The sequence below is a fragment of the Gavia stellata genome, chromosome 13, assembly GCF_030936135.1.
Source record: "Gavia stellata isolate bGavSte3 chromosome 13, bGavSte3.hap2, whole genome shotgun sequence".
Classification (NCBI taxonomy): Eukaryota; Metazoa; Chordata; class Aves; order Gaviiformes; family Gaviidae; genus Gavia; species Gavia stellata.
In genome coordinates this window covers 14,358,875-14,380,339 of record NC_082606.1, presented here as the reverse complement: position 1 = coordinate 14,380,339, position 21,465 = coordinate 14,358,875, and the positions used below count along the sequence as shown (strand labels likewise).

At 35.2% G+C, this 21,465-nt stretch overlaps 1 protein-coding gene across 2 annotated transcripts in view; it reads right to left on the bottom strand.

Moving 5' to 3' along the window:
• EFL1 (elongation factor like GTPase 1) overlaps positions 1-21,465 on the bottom strand; it is an 80,378-nt gene that overhangs the window by 11,819 nt on the left and 47,094 nt on the right. For both annotated transcript variants that reach the window (XM_009807748.2, XM_009807750.2), the window contains 4 exons: positions 16,146-16,277; positions 13,459-13,606; positions 5,969-6,972; positions 1,706-1,890 (listed from right to left, as the gene is read on the bottom strand). In XM_009807748.2, coding sequence (XP_009806050.1) covers positions 1,706-1,890; positions 5,969-6,972; positions 13,459-13,606; positions 16,146-16,277 — 1,469 coding nt within the window. The remainder of the gene's footprint in view (positions 1-1,705; positions 1,891-5,968; positions 6,973-13,458; positions 13,607-16,145; positions 16,278-21,465) is intronic.

The window sequence follows — 21,465 nt, the reverse complement described above, 5'->3', positions numbered from 1 at the left end:
ACTGACAAAACTACTGTATGCAATACTGCCAACACTCATTGGTTTGGGGTACCTAATCTGTTACTGGCTTACACCTAGATCCCTATATACTCAAAAAGTTGTTGCCTTATCTATTTTTTTGTGCATACACCATCTATGGGGGGGTTGCCTTTTTTTTTTTCTTCATTCAGTGTAGCTCTGTTTTTCCCTTCTGTGGTTCTCTGTGAAGTCAGACTTAGTTACAAGAAGATTAAATGAATCAGTATTAATATTGAGGGAGGAGAGATAAGTCCCTGGTCTACTGCATTTTCTAACACCAGTAAGGTACCATTGCCAAGGACGACATAACGCAGTTTTCGAAGTGTACTGGTTCAAGGATTCCCAACTCTTTTGATAGCACATGACTCAGCTGCTTTGCAGAGATCCTCCTTTTCCATTAGATTCCATATAAAATTGCTGAGGCGGTTACAACAATTACTAACAAAGAAATACTGCTAGTTAAGTATTTAACAGCTACTGCCTACTAGGACAATTTAGCTACAGGAAATGAGGAAGAATCCACACCACGTGAAAAACCAGCACATACTTTGGAGAGAAACAGTGGTAAATGGACCAGAGCTGGCAACTGCGTGGAGTATTACTGACCTCAAAAATCTGTAGTTGTTTGTACTCAGAGACTTGACATTTGAGGTCACAAAATGTATCAGAAGATGAAACAAAAAACAAACAAAAAAAAGACTTTCTAATCTATTTACAAAAGTTTCTATGATTCTAACACCAAATAAAGGAACACCTGATTAAAAAAAACACAAACCCACTAACAAAAAAAACCCAAAACAAAACAGAAAAACGTAGACTTTAGTTATTTTAAAAATGTAATGTGAAAAGCTTATACCCACTGACTCTTGCCCTTGAACCCATTTTTAGATCCTTCAGTGGAGTCTTCCAAGGAGCCCTACAATGCAGGTGTGTTTGTCTTGAGCAAGGAACTCTGATTTACAGCTTTTTATACTTCCCCTTGAAGATCTACTATCCATGTCACAGGAACAAAATACAGTGCATTCTCAGCTGATGACACTCCTTATCAGCTTTCCCACTTGCGTATTTCCTTTACACCTTCACTTCCACCTCTTCGTTTCTTTAAGTGACAAAGATGACCAAAGGGAGTGATTTTGAGGACACCTCCACTTACTATCACCAGACTTAATTTAGAAAGAATGAAATGTATTCCCTTTGACTTTAAGTATGAAAATATATGTTGACTTGGAATATATAAGGACAAAAAAATACCTAGGTGTCTGCTAACCCCTAAAATGTTAACTTTCACATGCATTAGATTTGTTGTTACGTTTTCTATTAGTGGTAGGTTGGGGTTTTTTGTAGGGTTTTTTTTTCCACTCCCCAAACAAGTTTGCCAGAAAACTCATTAAAAAAGGCACATAAAATTCAGGAAAACACATTTATGAAAAATTAGTTTCATCTGTGAATGACTTACTTTCTGTTGAAATAAAAAAGCATCTCATCTAAACAAAATACAAATACATTTCTGAACAGTATATCTATAAAAGTAAATAAGACTAATATAAAGCTTTTTTTCATCTTCATTTCGAAAAGGAATTAATGAAATATCTTGACCAAAACTTAACCTTTTCCCCTTATTATTCCAGTCTGCCACATCTACAGGAAATAGATCACCAAAACAGATGGAGTGAATAGATATTTTTACCTCCCAGTGGCTGAACACCAGCTGCGGACTGGCCAGGCCACTAGTTCTCTTCCTGATTTCATCAGCAAAACCAAAGCTTTCTGCTACTGGCAGGACTGCCTTAATAATAAACACATCCGTCCCCTCTTTCATTTCCTCCTGTAACACTCTGCCTTCTCTTTTGGACAAGACAGCATACACACGACCTGCAAAGACATAATTTTGATGAGCTTACCAATACATTTACATTCTGTGTCATGAAGAGAAATACAAAAATATTTATTTAAGAAACTTCAGCATTAAGTAAAATACATAATTTCTTTGTCTAAAATTCTTCCCTGTTAGTGGATCAATTAAGTGGACCCATTAAATTCAAACAAACAATGTATTCTGCCAGTACAATGTGCAGAACCATATGAGTAACATTTAACAAATTATTACTACTCTATGGATCTAGATAATGCTTGTACGAGGTGCATTTTATACAATCATATGGCTATTTTTTAAAAGGCAGTTTACCAGATTATGTGCCTAACTTGCTTTATTTCTTGCAACCGAATATTTGAGAAACATTACTAAGAAAAATTACTGTGTTTCAGGAATTGTATCTTAGCTACCTTTAGAAGTTTGTTTGGATCACCATAACCCTATATGGTACTTGTGCCAGATACTGCAGTGCTATTCTTATCACAGAAGAGTTGTTCATCTGAAATACTACATATTTATTATGTTTAATGTGTTCAGTTGTTTTTTTAGTTAATTCAGGCTTAAGTTAGTCATGGATAATCTTCATTGTTCTTTCCCAAATCAATATTCAATCCAATGAAATACAGTGTATGTATCATGTAAGTAGCTGTGAAAATGCCCATGTTCAACTTTACTGTAGGAATTAAGTCAATTTTTTAAAATGTTTTTGCAAACTTAGGGGCTAAGTATTCTACAGGCAAGAACTAGCAAATACATTTGTGTTGATAATCAAAACACAAGAAAACCTATGCACTGAAAAAATGTTTTAGGAATGCCTTCATTTACAAATGTGAATAGTTAGTAAGTATTAGGTGTACAAGCTAACTTTAAAAGTACCTTGTAGTGAAGAACAAGTTTATATCAATTTCTAAGAAGTTCAAATATTTTATATTGCACTGAAAAAACATGAATGTGTACTGCTACCTTTTAAACATCTGGGCAAAACTGACTGTTACTAGAAATAATTAGAAATATACATTACTTCATAATACACACCACCTATTCTGACTTGACAGGAAGATATCATTAAAGACTACAGCCACGTATATTGATTTGCATATATACTGTAAGCCTTTTGTGGGATACCAGAGGAAATGTTGGAGTAGGTTTATTTGCCTTTATTTTTTAAATACAGAATCTGGTCCTTGTTCAGGAAATTCAGCACAAGCACACAGCTAGTATAGTTAAATCTTCCTGCCAGATGCAGATAATGAAGCATCAGTTCAGCACCAATCATTTCAGAGTTTACAGTTTAACAAAATGGGAGTTGAAGTGTTCCTTCTACCATCACTGATAATTTTATCTGCTCATGTCCTTACCAGGACCTCCTCACTGTTCCTCTGACTGAACTTCACCTTTACTATGCACAATAGTCTTATTGCTCATGAGGAAATACTTCAGATTCTGTATTTAAAATCACAAGAAGATTAAGGCATTCTGAAGATAAGTCACTGAGTTTGCCATGCATGTACAGTCTTTGTTAACATAACTAAGCAATTTCAAGTCTATGGAAATTTCAGAGACTCCAGAAAACTCTCAGATATGAAAGGGTCATATCTCAGCACAGCTCACAATTCAGTAACTGCTTTAAAATGCAAGCTTAAACATACACACTGCAAAAGAGCATCACATCATGGTCACTGTATATATACTGTGTATGTACCACGCAGTATATATTAAAGCCATTTGTTAAAGCAAGTAAGTACAAAGCCACTTTATAGGTTATTAGTGTTATAATTAAAAATATTTATTTTACTAATTGTTCTAAGTAGGACTTAGAAAACTTCGCACACATATTAATGAGATAAGTAAGGTAACATTTATCACAAAGCACTTTAGATGCACATATTTTATGGCTATAATTCACTGAAGATTATTCTTTGAAAACATAAAAGCCAGAAGACAATTCATAGCTTATTAAATGGTTTCTAGCTACATGTATTTCATCCAAGCAGTCTGGAGCATTGTCTCAGTTAATGCTATGACAAATAAGTTATATAAGGTCTTCAGTTTTACCACTATGGGCCCACTGCAGTACACTAAAGAAATACTGGTTCTACCTCTATACTAATTAGTTTTAGTACTTTCCCAACTAAGTTTCACTGGCATCAGCAAAATGAAAAGACAGTCTAGCTTTCAGTCTCCAGAACACAGAAGAGAAAAGGGAAGAAGAGCTCAAAAGGTAGGAATATCAACAGGCAAAAGCTAATAATAATTAAACGTGATACTAGTTCGGAACATTCTTCAGCTTTTGGGAGTTTACGTAGAACTTCCATAAAGCAGGAGTGTGTAAAAATGGATTTTTCTAGTGAACTAACTGTAGGAATGAGATGCTGAAAGCATAACCTACTGGGAAACATCAGGTATATGAGGGACCCAAGTCTAAACCCAAGGCCCATTACACCAGACATTTATAAGCTTGCAACATGTTTCTGCATTCCTCTCTCCTTGCTCCTCTCCTCAGCTCCATTTCAGTTTATTTTCATTGTCAGAAAAGTCGAATGGAAAAAGCTTTATATACTGAGACAACTAACATAAAAGAACTAGCTTCCTCAGAAGCTAATATCTTAGAAACAATCAGATAATATGAAGATATATTAAACTCAACTGGGTATCAATACATGGAAGGTCAACTGAAAGAATTAAAGTTACAGAAGCCAGCTGTTCATCACATGTCAACTGCCAAGTCTTACCGGATAGCATACATACTCTTCACTTCCCCTAATGAGGATAAAATTTATTAGCTTAAACTTCCATAATAAAAATTAAATCCATGAATTTGTAATTAACTAAGCGCATGTCCATGGTTACTACCACACAACTCACATTCATTAGACTGGACTAATTTGCTTGCATGTCTGAGTCCTAAATTACACTCATTAAAAATATATATATATATGCATTAGAAAGCCATGTTTCCATTTGGTTTTATGGCACAACTGATGAGCCAATGCATGTTAATTACCATCATCATAAACAACAATGCTTTTTTGGTAATGGGCATTTTCGAAAACAGCAATTTATACAGTGTTTTTTGTGGTTTGAAAATTGATTATCTTGCTTATAGTTTGACGTAGAGATTCAGTACTGTGCTAATGTGCTCCTGGAACAGTAATGTGTAAAACTACAAAGTCTAATTTGGATAGGCATTCTTACATGTTAAAAAATTATTAAAGATAGTTCAAAAATGCAGAAGTTCCATGTCATAGTAAGTTCTAGTTTAACGTAATGTGCTAATAAGCTTACCACAGGACACCTTTTACCAGGCCTACTAAAGAGTACCTCCAGAAAAGAACAGGATCATGCATCTGTACAAAACAATTGCTCACTCAAAGGCATTTCTTTTCACTACATACAATTGCAAATTTTGCTCTTTAGACCGATTTGTTTTGTATAACTGCTATCATTATGCTTGTGTACACAGCAGCTGAGATTTTTTACAAGAAATAACCAAATCTTTAATTATTATATGTGGGATATACTATAATTTCTATCATTAGTAGTACAGTCAAAGTAAATTTGCCGATAGCTTAAATGCAATGGAAGTTAGTTTTAAAGAAAAACTTGGTGCACTGGATCAGATTCAGCATGCAAGCAACTCCCATGGAAAACTCCAAGAACAAATGTTAGGGTAAGTTAAGAGGTGTTGTAAGTAGGTCATAAAAACAAGTTTAAGTAGGTGTAAGTGGTAAGATAATATAAGTGACACAAATTTGGTATGCACTGGGTTTGCAAAATGAGCAACTTGCATACCAGAAGGATACAGATGCTACTAAAAAAAAAGAGTCTACCAACTGGACTGTAACAATAATTTAAGATTCTCTCTTTTTCCTGATTGTACTGATTTCCTATTTACACAGGATAGGTTTCCTCATCTCTTTATGGAACTAATGCTCAATTATGAGGCACAATATTGATATTCATGTTTACTAAAGTTGGTATTACAAAAATTTCATATAAAGGCAGTATTTTGTATCTTGCACTTTCAAAAAAGTGTAGCATTGCTATTTATGCAAAGGTTTATTTTGTTCGTCTTACCTAAAACTTCTGCAGTAGCCATGATTTCACATGTGTACATTGCTGCCATAAGCCTCTGTGGTTTTGCTTGCAAAGCATAACGACAAGCTTCCTTCATGGTGGCAATCAGTTGTCCAGAGAAGGGACCATAACAATCTGCAAGTAAAATTTCTCCCTTGTGTTTACTAATTTTCTCAGGTGATTTTGGAACACTTTGACTGCTGTCCTGGTGTTCATCTGCACTGCAAACTTCATCAGTGCAACTGCTTGTTAGAGCAGTATCTTCATTTTGTTTATGTTCTATGGCGTCACATTCCCCTGAATGCTGACGACTAGTTGACAGCATCTCTCCAACTTTATTCATTTCCCATTTTTCCACTGTAAAACAAACACCCATGAGGGGTTCTTCACACATGGGACCTGAAAGCGTAGCCAGCTGAAATCCACTTACTATGCTGTTGTCAAAGTCTCTGTATTTGCTTACTTCTTTCACAGTGTTCCCAAGGCACTGCCACACAGACCTTTTATAGCCCTCAAAATTATATAACAAAATATTAGGCCCACACTTCCGTGGTCCAAATGACCAGATCTGATCAACAGCTTTTCTCCACTTTCTTCCCTGCAGATTTTGCTCCAACTTTTGTTTGAATTCCTTGATCCTGTCAAGAGTCTTCTGATTTATCTCATGGGTTTTTTTATCTTCATTCAGAGATGTGTTGAGTTGCTCCATAGTTCTAATTAAGTCACTGTTTTCTTCAAGAAGTCTAGTTACCTCCTCAGGAAGTGGCATTGCTCTTACGCTGAGAGTAGCTTGTTTATTTGGAGTAGATATTGTAACAAGCCCATCTGAATCAACCTGAATTCCTTCAGGAATTTTATTTTGGTCCTCTTTTGTTTGGTGTATGACAGCAACTTTCTGCTGTTTTCCTATTTCTTCATTCACCATATCAACCTTTGGAGGTCTTGTTATTGTCTCTCGGAATGGTATAATAGGTGCTGATACACTAATCTGTACCTTTGCAAACCTATAAAATAAAGTTTAAAAATTAGTTTAAAATTAAAAAAATACTTTTAAACTTGGGGCAGGGGGAGGGGGGAAGGTAGGGCAATGGCCTTAACGTGGAACAGATGTTCAAGAATAAATCTGACTGCAACACAGATTACTAGGTAATGCACTTCAAACTCAAACTCTTAAAAGTGTTATGTACTTCAAAAAAGCAGCATTGCCTCTTATGTCTTCAGAAATATTTGGAAAGGAACTGAAGAAAATAAAAGAAAAAGCATTGCTGTGCCTCTGCGTAAATCACCGGTTCACCCACATCTTGGAAACTACGTGCTGTTGTTCTCTCCCCTCAAATGAGATACAATAGAACTAGAAGAAAATGAGAATAAGGATGATCAAAGGTATGAAAGTACAAGTAGCCTTCAGATGTTTCAAGGATACAATAGAGGTCTACAAAATCATGAAGGGCATGGGGAAGGCTGATCAGGATTAACTGACAAACAAACCACAACAGGCCCTGAACTGTCCCTGAACTGAAAACAATTAAGGCCCAGGAAAGCATTATGGTTACTCTGTTTTTACTCTTCCCCAGACATGTGCTCTAGGCCACACTGCCGGAGATACGATACTGAGCAAGACGGACACTCTATTTGAACCATTACAGCTGTTTTTACGTCTGAAAAGATGAAGCACTGGGTAAGCTGAACAGGCTTTTGTAAAGAAGTGTGGAGCCATGGTTCTATAACCTTGTGGGTTCAGATTAAGTACTCTGCAGCCAGGAGCATTTGGAGAGCTGATAGTCCATTTTCTCCATACTCCTGGCAAAGCAGACTCACATCTGTGCACAATACTGTGCTGCCCACGTGCATGAAACTAGCACTGCAGCACAGAAGCAGAAGGAGGATTAACGTAGGGGGGAAAAAAGCCCCTAGTGACTTCATACTGTGATTAGCTAGTGCAAGCCTTTACCACTATTCTCCTTGCAAACCTAAAGGATCATTCATAATCGTGATCTTGTAACAAATGTAAATAAACAAGGCGCTATTCGGAAGGTAGAAGTCAATGACAGCCTACATTGGAATGCCTTTAAATTGGCTTGAGGAAGGGAACAAATTTCAAGCGCAATAGCTACTCCTGAGTATCACCAGAGAGGGACACATTCATTATAGAATTATGCCAGATAATTATTTCATGTATAGACCTGTCATTAGTAGCAGCCTTTTCTCTACTATAAAGCAAAACACAATCCCTCACTGTCATACAGCCCAAGTAGCTTTATACAGTACAGTCACTTCAATGAAAATTAAGTGGTAATTTTTTTTAATAAAGTTACTTTTTTTGAGTACAGCTTTATACAAAACTAAAACATAAAAAAAGAAACTGTGGGAGATAAGCAAAATAAATTGACCATTAACTACACACAAAAATTAAGCCATCAATTTTATACCAAAAAACCCTATTATTTCAGGTCATTAAACACTTTTCAGTTTGTTAGAAGAGTTTATATTGGAAGATTCTCAATGATAATAAGATTTCCTAATGGAAGAAAACAAACAAATTTTTAATGCTGTGAATGAATCTTATTTTTGGACTAATTAAGAAAAGGTAAATTCAGTCTTTGCCTTTAAAGGACCACTGAAAGCGCCAAGTAAAATGGGGTATGAGACAGCAGGTGAAGATTTTGGTCTTTTTCCACGCTAAAAGAAAGGGAAAAAAAAAAAATCTTACCAATGCAGTTCAGCCTGCTTAACTATAACTAATTTATAGTCTGTTTTGCAAGAGTATTAGAAATTTTTAAAGGAATTATTTTGGGTCAAGAGTTAAAAGACACAGCCTAAAAAGCTTTCTTTTTTCTTTTAAAGATAATTGGGAAATACCCTACACAGTGAAGAAAACCTGTGTTGGAAATAAAAATACTTAGAAAAAACCAAGGACAGCAGACCAGATCACAATAAGACAGAATGACAGAAGTTTCAACAATATTGTTGTATTGGCATTTATAACAGTGATAAAGTGTGATTATTAAGGAGTTGATAAATTGTTCACAGTGATGCTACTAACCAACAGCAATTCTTTTTTTCAGATTGGTTTGTATTTATTAATTATTTGTCTTGAAGTGAGTACTCTGCAGGAAAATGTTCACTACACTTTAAAGGCTATTTCACAAGATGAGGAAAATTAATTACTAGTGATTAAAATGCTCTAAAAGTAAAAGCTTCACATCTTTGAGTACACCAATGTGTTATTTTACCACCCAGCTAGGAAGTAACAGATTTGTTAGCTCTTTTGTATATTTAATAAACATTTCTATATTTATTCATAAAGGATCACCTGTTTTATCTTCAAATACAAGTTCATTACTTCAAAATATCCTGTATGGTATTTTACCTGTTTACTGTAATCACAGGAGCTGAAAATTGCCAACGGCAGCATGGCAAACCCCTGGGTTTTTTAGTACTCTGAAATGGATGTTTATTAAGTGCACATAATCAGTTAGAGATACTGGAATATTGAAAGCTTCCCATCAGATCAGGAAAATAGCCTGTATTTTTCACCTCATCAGAAGGGGAAAAACAATAGTCTCATAGCAAAATCTCCCAGGAAACACCTTGTTTGGAAATGAAACCGTCCTACCACTGGTAAAATGGCAATCCTGTGTCTTCAAAGATTTTTAACAGCCTTTTCTAGCTATATAATCTATAAAAATTATACTCTACTGATTTTTATCTCACTGCTACAATTACAACCTGTGGTATAGCAAGCTAGCACCAGATCAATGGAGAATGGGTTTTGGTTTATCATTTGGGTATAAAGGTATAAAAATAACATTTGATACTACCAGCTGAATTAAGCTCAGTTTTTAAAACATGTGGAGAAAACAAGACCATAATTGGAATGACCTGTTTCTAAGGCCCAGATGTTATTTACCTTTATTTACACAACATTCCTGCTAACTACTGTTTATATAGAACTACTTTACTATACAAACAAAGTTAGTTTTTGTATAAGGGTAAGTCACTGATCCCTGTAAAGGAGGTGCAGTTAGATTTTCATGCTGCTATAGTTTACACTCAAAAATAAAAATAGCAAAAATCATGTTGCAGTATGCATGACTTAAAGGATGAATTACTTACATGACTGCATGGACATCTGTGAGGCTAATACAATGCATTCAGAAACACTCATACTTCAGCTCTATCTCATTCTAAAGCTGAAATATTTTGCTGTAATCAGTTTTAGAATAGCTACTATTCTGCGTCAAGCCTCGGTTCTAATTAGAAGTACCTACAGCTGAAAGCTAGTAGCTGAATAGCTGCCTGCAATAAACAACCACAACTGGCTGAACCTGAACTCATAGGTACTTATATCCAAGCAAACACAGCTTAAAGTAACCCACCGGTTTTAACCTGTGCAATTTCAGCCCTGAGAAACAACCAAAGGCTCTGTCTTGTCCACTGTGGACTGCATGGACCTAGGAGCTCTAAAGCAACTTGAAATACTTCAAAAGTCTGGGAACAGTGATGATTAACATTATCTTTGTTTCCCTCTGATTGGTAATCGTGACATTTGAAACCCCCCTTTTATTAAATTTTGCACTAAGCCTTCATATGAGGTACAATTCATTGCATCAAAAATTGCTCTAAACCAAATTATTTTAGAAGCTATTAGTCTAAACTCCAAGAAAAGTGCAACTCAAAGGAAAAAAACCTCAAGCTGGGATCGTGTCTGGATTTTTCTTGTAACTAAGCATGAATAAAAACTGCCAAGGGTTATTACACAGGAAATGGAAGTGAAACTCTGCTTTACTGGGGCAACCAGCATTAAGTTAACAGAAATAATTTTGTCCTTTGGTCTGATAACCACTATTATAACAGTATCATGATACAAAGCAATGCTTTGAAGTCAGCTAAAACATTTTAGGCATATCAAATGATGCGAGTGATTGCAAGAAAAAAGGAACAATGATTTTTCACATTTATCTGACAACTCAAAAGTTCAGAATTGCGTATCATTCTTAACCACCCATGAGGTCTGAGCAGGTTCATTAAATAACAACAAAAGGACTAACCAAAATTTCCTAAGTTCTGGTAAATTTTGGCAGAGTGATAAAAGTTGCAGAGGAAAAGCAAATGTACTTGTAAACTTTATTTCCGTGGGACTCAAAACCAGGAGATCTACCCTTTTTGCAGTTTTTCCATGCACTTGTATTATAGTTAAAAAGCAAACAAAAATCCCCACACTGCTACCACCATCTTCATCCTCTTTGTTTCTCATTCTAAACAGGGTAATTTAATCCCTCATGCTTAGTATTTGAAATGCTCTTTGGACAGAAAGTTCTAAAAATTTGTATTGTAAAATGCAGAAAATAAAATGTTCAAAGTTAAAAGGTCCAATTTATTACTTTATTCAAAAAGAGCTAATTAGGAAGAAAAAAAATAAATTTAGGGAAATTAAGCAGAACACCCATATTTAATCATTTAGATAAACATGGATGACTCTGCTCTTTTATTTGTTTCTTGTCTCTTCACATCTTTGACACAGTTGAACATAATTTTCTATACACACACTGGGAAAGCTAAAACTAATTATGTGCATTCGAAAAAGTTTGATTAAAATCTTAACAAAGACAATTCAGTCTAGTTTCAACTCGGCAGAACCTCCTCAATTTCTGTAATTACTTGAAAAATATCAACTCTTCAAAACCCAGTTAATACAATGATAGATGCTAAGATCAGAATCCTGCCCTACCACTTCAAGTGTGACTTCAGCATTTTGAATAAACTTTCCCAATATTTTGGGGGAAATACTTGTGGGTCACATTTTAAGGATATTATATGCTGTCTTGATCCCTAACTCACAATTTGCAATACCAAACTATATGCACTTATAACAAGCTAAACATCTGTACAGAAACACACATATAGCTAATATAACTAACATTTCAGACCACAACTTTTCCTCTTCACACTTTTAATAGTTAACTGAAATAAGTTTACTACCATCAGAACTCACATGGAATCCTAAAGGAATGGTGCAAGACAGGGATCCCATTCTTCACTCTTCCTTCCACAAACTGGGGAGAGAAGGAAGGGACAATTCTTGTCCCACAAGCTAGTATATGAGGGATGGCAGCTAAGATATGCTAAGTCTTATCTGGCCAGAAGGAGCATGAGCTAGTAAGTACACCTGCTCCCAACTCCTTTTGGGAGCTGGTACCCAAGTGAGAAAAAAGGCATCATGAACCATATGTCAAGTCCAAGTGCGTCAATGGTGGGAGCTCTGCTCGTCTGTGCCCTCAGGTGTTTCCTGTTTCTGCTTACGATGCTACAAGCACAGACTGTTTATGTGCTTTGGTAGTTTGGAACACTGACAACCTTGTCTTGAGGAATACAAGTAAGGGACACAAAATGGTCACTCTTGACAGTTTATAGTTCTCTTAAAAAAAGCCAAATTAAATGACAAATCAGAAAAAAACCAAAATTATGTTTACAAAAGAAAAGGTTAGGAATGTAAATATAGGGACTGCTACTAGCTGCTCATTATAATCCTATTTCCCCATCACATAGCTATTGTTTTATTAATTTTTTTCAGATTTTGACGAATGACAATAACAAAGGCATTTGTACATCTTGCTATGCAAACTGCAGCTGAAGACAGGCGCAACCAGTTTTGCTCTATTTAATACATTACATTCAAGTGATGTGTATCAATAAATAATACCATATTTTTAGAAGTGTTGCATTAAGTTGTAACAAGGATAACCATTAAAACATACATCCAATTTTACATGTGATCCAGTCTAACTTCCATAAGAAGTGACTGTTGTCTGATATTAACTGCAATGCCTATGGGCACAGTAAGACAGACATTCAACCATCCATCACCAGGTTTGCTTTTTGGTTTAGAAAGAAAATGCAGTAAATGCATGTGGACAGAAGTATCAGAAATTTTTTAGTACATGAAGTTATAGGAAAGGACTGTTTCAGGCAACTGTTCTTCTAATGTTTCTTCAAATCGTAGAAGATACTAAACGTAAGCATTTATGCTTGTAGAAAATACTGCTCATGAGTAAGAGAACAGATTAATATTAAAAAGAAATCCATGTGAAGAGCAAAGGAACAGAATAGAGTGTGCACATACAATTTTGGTCTTGTCGCTTTCTAATTTTTGAGAGTTCATTTATCAGACATGATTCCCCTCACAGTTTTTATTTTGTACAAATGGTACATTACATTCTTAATTGGACTCCTGAACCTCTGCAATTTATCATTTCTAGAAAGTGCCCAAGAGGTGTGCAAGATGTATAAACGTGATGAGCTAGTGGCTTCTGCACAACTGCAGGTAATTTTATAGCTACAAAAAGGTACATTTATGATCCAATGGTAAAAACTGTTGGTGGATGAAGCTTCTATTTTACCAGAATATAAATCAAAGATATGCATCTGACAAAGAAATACAACAGACACCTACTGAACTAAAAATATTTCTTCCTCCTTGCCCCTCTAACCTTTCTTTCAGGTCATCCAAGCAACGCTGAAGATGAACTTCTCCTGCTGTCACTAGCACATGCTCTCCTGTCTCCTGGATTAAAACTTGGACACATGGATCAGCTTGGTTTAAAAGCTTCATTCCTCTGACCAGCTGAGGCATATCACCTGGCAAAATAAGGTATTATTAACAAAGCAATACTGAAGAAGGAATACTTGAAGTAGGATATATTTAAAGTGAGAAATAGTAACACTCATTTTTATGGAAGTCTAAACACAAATACGTATTTTAGGAATACTCAAAAACTTTCAGCTAAGTTCTGAGGTCTTTCTGCAGGCAAATTTCTGCTTATGCATCACAAAGAGTGGTATGGTTTAAGAGCAGCAACTGAAGACATAAGCTATACTCATAATTTGTCACCAAGAATTTATGTACTGATGATAAAATTCACATTATACAATCATAACCATTGTACAAATTTGAATGGATTGCACATTTTTGTTTTACATAATTTTACAATATGTTTAATACACCAAGCTAGCTATTGACTATGACTATGTCATCTTGCTTCCTATATACAATTATCTACAGATACAACTCATAAACAGCTCAACACCAATAAAAAAATTGAACGTTATCAATATGAACTGATTGAAATTTTCAGGATTTCACTTCTCACTTTCACAAATTATCAAGAGATATAACCTCTCTTATTTATTACAACTGTTTAAAGTAATTTTTCAGTAAACAATTGTATTGCTTTGCAATCTTTCATGGCTAAGTGTAGCAACCTGCAAATTGCTAATGCTTAAAATGCTCCAAAGACATAAATAATTAACATGTTAACTTTACTAAAATAAAAGCAAAAATTATTCCATATGGATTACGTAGAAGGCATAAGAGTGAATGAAGCACAGGAAGGATTTAAACTAGCTGGAAACCACTGAAAAGCTTTAATGATATTACAACCTGAAAAGGGGAAAAATCGGGAATGTGAGAGCTTTTCAGTGAAACAAAACACAGCTGGCCCTAAAATGAAGGTGTTTAAAAAGAGTTGCCTTAAAGTTAATGGAGAATGAACAACCACAGCCAAGTCAAATTTGGCTAGATTACACCAAAGCTACGCATAAACACCTCATGTCAGCAGCCTTTCATAATTAATACAATTAAAAAAAATTAATGATGATTCCTTTTTCTTATTTTACATTGGGGTAAAGAATACCCACAGGCTTTATAGGAATGCATATTCCTATTCAGAAGGAAGAGTGGCATTAAACTTGTCGTTCACTTGGAGACTATTAAAAGAAATATGACATTGTATATTTAATTCTAAGCTTGTAATGGTATAATAGAAAAGTATCCTTGAAAACCAGACATAAAAATAAACAAAAAGTGGAAAAACCACAGTGTTAGTTCACACAACCAACACAGCTGAACAAAGACTTTCAACCTTGTCTTCTTCATTTAAGCCCACTGGGAGGGATTAATAGATTTTTTTTTTTTCTTTTAGACCTTAAGGTAACCACACATGAAGATTTTGACATGAATGTGAAGACATGCTGTAATTTTGTAAAATATACATAGGGAAGTAATTTGTATTTATTTGAGTAATTTTTCCAAATAAGCAAATGCAGTTTTGAGGTAGGTTTGCTGTGGAAATCCAGGGCACTCACATGAGACAACGTACTAGGGCCACCTCAAGACTACATGCAGCTCACTGGACAATTCATTGCTTTCAAGCTCAGCCTGCAATGGCCAAATTGTGCTTGTCTTCCCGTTATTGCAAGCAGCAACTGTTTTTCAGGAAATCTTTGCAAGTGTAGCTACCTTGGAGGCTTCTGTCCCTCTAACAGATTTAGTTCAAACATAGATTCAGAAGTTACCAGGGAGGAGAAATTGAAGCAATGGTGTAAGAATGATACAGTTTTATTTCCTTAAGGAAAAAAAGATACCCCAAAATCAGTCAGTAGTTCTAGAATTACATTCCTTTAACATTTTCAACTTAATACTGCACTCAGTAGAACCAGTAATTTCCAATACTTTCAAAACCACTTTGACAAATGCAGGATGTACAATATATGGTTATTTGTTATTCAGACATGTAGGACAAATAGCCGCTAAGCTGTCCAATCATTTTCTAAAAAACATGTAATCTTAGTGTCAGAGTATTCTGTAACTGAACAGAAAGCCAGTTATTTTGGTTCTACTAACGCTACAACAACAAACAGAAATTGGGCTGAAATTCAAATATAGCCAGAGATATACTACAATCTGGTTGGGGGGGGGTGGGGGTGTGTGTGTCAATTAGAAGCAGTACTGCAAGTCTGTACCCCAAGCTTAATGATGTAGCATAAAAGAACATCAGCAGAAGTGAAAAACCCAAGTATATACTTACCTTCAAAGTAAAGGAATACTGAATCTTCAGCATCACGTAGTGTCTTACTTGTGGAACAGCTAAGTCTGACCACAGAGAAGACCTTGTTGTGCCCTTTATCTCCTCACCTACTGAGACACGAGCTAGCCAGCTAGAAGAATTCAAAAGGACAATGAAGTATGGCCCTCTAGGCAACATATATATTTGTTTTATACTGGCTCAGTCTCCGATTCAGTGGATAGATCATAACTAGCCACATCACTAAGGGTGGGAAAGCTGCATTGCTACCACATTGAATTTGCATTACCATCCCCATTCTCCTTTAAACTTACTTGGATGTTTCGGTTCAACAGCTACCCGCACAATCGGTGTAGCTTCAAAGTTGAGTGGTGTAAATGGTGGACAAGCTGGCGATGTTGACAGTGTTGCAGACTTTAGCACAAAATCTTGCAGGCCTCCTATTCCTAATAGAAATTGGAAAAAAAAAGCAAAACAACAAAAAAATCACCCACTGTCATATTCAACAAGACTAAAGACATGACCATCAAGCTAAAAAAAGCTAAAATTATTCTAGTTACAAAAATCAGATTCAAAAATTCCTCACTGTTCATATAAAGCATCTGTTAAAATATTTGTGCATAATCTGGGTACTCAAGTCTCTGGTGTGACATTTGATATTCAGGCTCACAGTTCCCATTGCATTCCCTCTGTATTTTAAAAAGGCATGTTTATAACTCTGAAGAACAGAAAGGACGTGAGGACTTTTTTCCCCTCTAATATGTCCAATCCTTTGTACAGCTCAGACTTATTTTTGGTGGTTTAATTTTAGAAAAATTTAGATTGCAAGAGCCCTCCAAAGGTCATCTAGTCCAACCTCCAGCTCAAAGCAGGGCTAACTTCAAAGTTAGATCAAGTTGCTCAGGGCCTTGTCCAGTCAAGTTTTAAAAACCTTTAATGATGGAGACTCCACGGCCTCTGTTGCCAAGCTCCTCCAGTGCTTAATTACTCTTACTGTGAAGAATGTTTTTTTTTTCTTCCCAACCCCCAATGCCCATTTGGGATTCCCCTTTTCTGCAACTTGAATCTTGTAAAATCTAATTTATCATATAGCAAGCTATTAATTCTAATCCTAATATATTTTATAATGCTGGCAAGTTGGAGAAAACTGAGCTTGAACTGTAGTGATAAAAAAAATAGAAAAAAATTAGCTATAAATCTGCAAAATAGCTGCTGTAAATGCATATTTACTCTTGGGTGGTTGGCTGGCACATTTAAGACAATTTGAAATTATTGCCTTCAAATTCCTAACCAACAGGACATCATTCATAATTTAGTCAGAGCTATAAAAACACTACCAGAAGTGGCTGAGTAATAAAGACAACAAATAAAGCTGATACTGATATATATAGTCACTTTTCTTGATTCTCCCTCAATCATAAGCAATGAGCATTGCAGTACTTCTAAAGGAGTATAAATTAAATGTACATGTAACTTATTACAAGAAAACTAAAACCTTTAGCTTATAATCTATACCTGCTTAAAAATTAAACTTGCATTTGTAGATTGCTGTATATTTGTGCTCCTTCCTCCTGCTCTCCTACATGCCCAAGCAGTGATAAGCAGAGAAGTTCGTAACTGCAGCTCCCCATTATCACCCTAATACTTTTCCAGGTTCTTTTTTGGCTTAATCTTCTTTATTTGAGGCCAGAAACAAAGAGGGTCAGCTTCCACCCTATGAGATCATGAGGGAGTTTAAATTCTGAAGAGCCAGTCTGCTGCAGTGTTATCATCTGCAGAATCAGGCTGTTTCCACAGCTCTGAAGGCTGAATGTCTGGCCAGTAGGATATGCCAAAACCTGAAATGTCACTATTTAAGAAAACCTGCCTCAAAATAACTAGAAGCAGAGCAACATTCAACAGCTTTAAATGCAGGACAGCAGATGCTACAAAGAAAATAAATCTGTATAAACTCTGTGTTGCACCTGACCTATGACCAGCATGTATTTCCTCTTTTTCACTTATTCAACATGTGGTTTGAATGAAAAACAAATGCTGGATCATCATCACCACCAGGGACTGAGAAAAGGGATGGGTCCATTTTATTCTGATCTTCTCCAGCTGGTAAAAGGAAAATGATTTACAGTGGGAGGTGAACAGCTTCTTTTCACAGTGTAATGTGAACCAGAGAAATCAAGTTACCAAATCTTATTCAGATAGACTCACTCTTTTCTTGACGCACGTTACAGTACTCTTAACACCATAGAGAAAACTTAAAACTGTCTGCTCTTTTGTTTCATGTTCGAAGGTAAAAGTACATGAATTATACTAGTGTCTGGCAACAATAATACACTAAAAATAAAAAAATCCATCAGCCCTCATGAAAATCTGTTAGGCTTACAACCTGAGTGTTTTAATTGCTTAACTGTGTGAGCTAGCATAGAGCAGTGTCCAGCCTTGATGAACCTATTTAATTTACAAATTCTTAGTAACGAATGTTGGGGAAAAAATTCCATAAACATTAAAGGTTCTTGGACACTTTTTTGCATAATATGATTATGACTAAGTAACTGCTAATGTATTTTCTGAATAATACTAGGTGAAGATGTAACATAACTAATTCCAAAGTACCACATCACATGTCAATGGAAGAATTCCACTAATTATGCTGATACATCAATCTTAAACTTACTTATTGTTCACCCCACTGAAATTTACACATACTACTTGAGATCACAGATCTCAAATGTATTTTAATATATGTTAATTACTTGAATAGACTTAGAAAAGCCACTCCAAAATTAAGCTTATAAATACGCCTCCCATTTTAAGATTGGTTTTGTTCTGTTCAGCCCTTGAAGAAAGACATCATTATAGCACACACATTTTGTTTCACATTTCTTTTTGTAGTACAATAATTTTCAAAAAGAAAGGAACCAAAGGTAAGAAAACACTGCTTAAGCAAGGAAGGTGAGACAAACTACTGCTCTTTTGTTTTAAGTTAGCTTAAGGAATGAAATATTAAAAAGCACTGCAAGTATTTTTGAATAGTCATCTCAAAGAACAACCTAGTCTACAAAGTATGCAGTTTGTCACACAAATAAACATGCACCCTAGTAGGCAGTTTGTTGTATATTGCTTTTATTAATTTATTTTTAGAGAAGCTGGAATTAAAAATGTCTATACAAGTTTTTAAACGTGAGTATTAACTTGATCAGGAAACCGCTTCTTTTTATAAACTCTGCCTGTGGTGTGTCACCTAACTTCTATACAAAAGAAAAAACTGAATTCTGACTTCAGGGGAGTGTGTAAACTTCAAAGACACAAGAGTTTATTAAAAACTCCTTATTAGAAATATCACATATTTTGCTATACACTGTGTAGCACTACTTCTAGCGTTGTACTTGATAGCAAAGCCTTTTCTTCCCAGTCAAGAGTCAAATCACCTTTACAGATTTTATAATGTAAGGCAAAGAGCCATATCTACTGAACAGTTACTACTGTAAGTATCTTTTTTTCTTGTGCATAGTCCTGTTGAGATTAAGGGAATTACAATGTAAAGAACTGCAAAGCAAATTACCCATGCTGAAAAGTCAAGCCTACCAAGGGATACCCTATGACATTTGATAGTAAGTATGGGATTAGATTATTTTTTCTTGAATTTGTCATCTAAATGCTTTGCTCCTACTGCAGAATAGTATTTTTATTTTGAGAAAGCATTTCCACATACTACTGGTCACTAAAGAAACACAGTGCCTGAACTCAACTGGACTTGAATAATAATGGACACTGAAAAACACCACTCTCCAGGGCTCTGTCTCTACATGCCAAGGACTTCACTGAAAGAAAGGTAATTTCACAAAGCTTAACGCTCAGACAGAAACACACATGAAGTATGAACTAGATACCATCTTCAGAAGAAACAGGCAAGATTTCAAATACTATGTGGAGATATAATTTTAAAAAGATTACAAATTATCTTTCTTGTCCTAAAGAAGCCAACCCTACACATAATTGCTTATCAAACTGATTTTTGCTAGCATATATTAAGAGTATTGTCCACATTTATAGAAATGTAACCAGTTGCTTACTTTTTACATAAACTATATTCAGATTACTCTGAAAAATCATTCACAGTGACCAACAATAAACATATTTCAAAGTATTAAAGTTATTATATCAACAGTAATTGTCAATCTGTAGGTTGAAAATAAAACTTCCTCTTAATAGACAAGGAACTCATTAAAAGCCTGTGACATAATGCTAAGAAATACCTTCCGAGTTTGGTTGTTTGTCATTTAAAAGTAGGCCAAATTATGGTGTACATCACGGAGAATTATCACACAGATGGAGAAATGTTAGGTTTACAAAGGTCCTTCTTTTGTTGAGTCCTTTCTACTACTTGCCCTAGAAGGTAAGAATACTAAATCAAATACATACCTACTTGTATCACCAGTGTTTTTAGCACATGATAGAAACTAAATGGTAAAAATAGATAAGAACATCATGACTGAAATTTTCAAAAGGAGTAGGAAATTTAAGACAAGTCTCCATTTACTTTTCACTTCTGTGTCTCGCTGGTAACGACTACACCTTAGACACTAATTTTGCAGCCTTTAAAGTACACTCTTCCAGCTGAATGCAGCTATAAAGATCTGAACACATAATAGATCAATTTCAAGTTATATCTAATTAGTTTCCTTTGATGTAGAAAGGTTTAGCATTTAATGTTCTTTCAAGATGCAAAAAATGAAGCAGACACCACCACCACGCATAACTTTTTCAATCAGATAAGGAAATAATTTAGTTTGCAGTGTGAAAATCAAACAAAGAAGAATGAAAGCTGTTTAAATTTTAACTTGTGCCACATTGTTACTAGCCTCAGCACATTAGTTCAGTGGATCTTTATCTTCTCTCACTGATGATATCACCACTTAAGAATCCTTGGCTGCATTGGAATGGAGACATGTCAAGCTTTGGACTAACACGGTAAGGAACTAAGTAAAGCAAAAAGCTAACGTTAATCTTCCCAGCAAGGCTCTGTCTTCACTGAAATTTATAATTTCTTATCAACATTGTTTGTTTAGAAAGATTAAGACTTTACAATATGCAACGCCTCCTGGTTTAAACGCTCTGTGCACTGCACTATGTATCAGTGAAGAAAGACCATGCAAGTTCGTTTGGTAATTCATGTCAAAAGATGTGTGATGCAAACTTTCGTAAATCTACACAATCTGAAATCTTAAAATAAGCATGTGCCTTTTGTTTCAAAGGAAGTGTACAAACAGACTAAGACCTCTATAATTTTCTTTGGGCAGTAATACAAATACTTTATTTTCCTCACTAGTAAGAGACATTTGAAAAGAAATATTTTTAAAAGGTGCTTTAAAAAACACGTATGAGAAAATAAATACACAAATCCACCTTAAAAATATGATTAGCTTTCAGATGTTTCCAGTTTCTCCTTAAAGTAAATAGGCTAAAAGCCAACTAAAACAAACAGAAAGGCAAAATGTATTTGCGAAATGATATTAAAATAATAAAAAAAAGACAATAACTCCATATCAATTATCATTCTCCTTCAAATCGATCCACAGAATTCTCCTTTTCCCAATATCTAGCATAAGCCTAGAAAAGATTATACCATTAGCACAC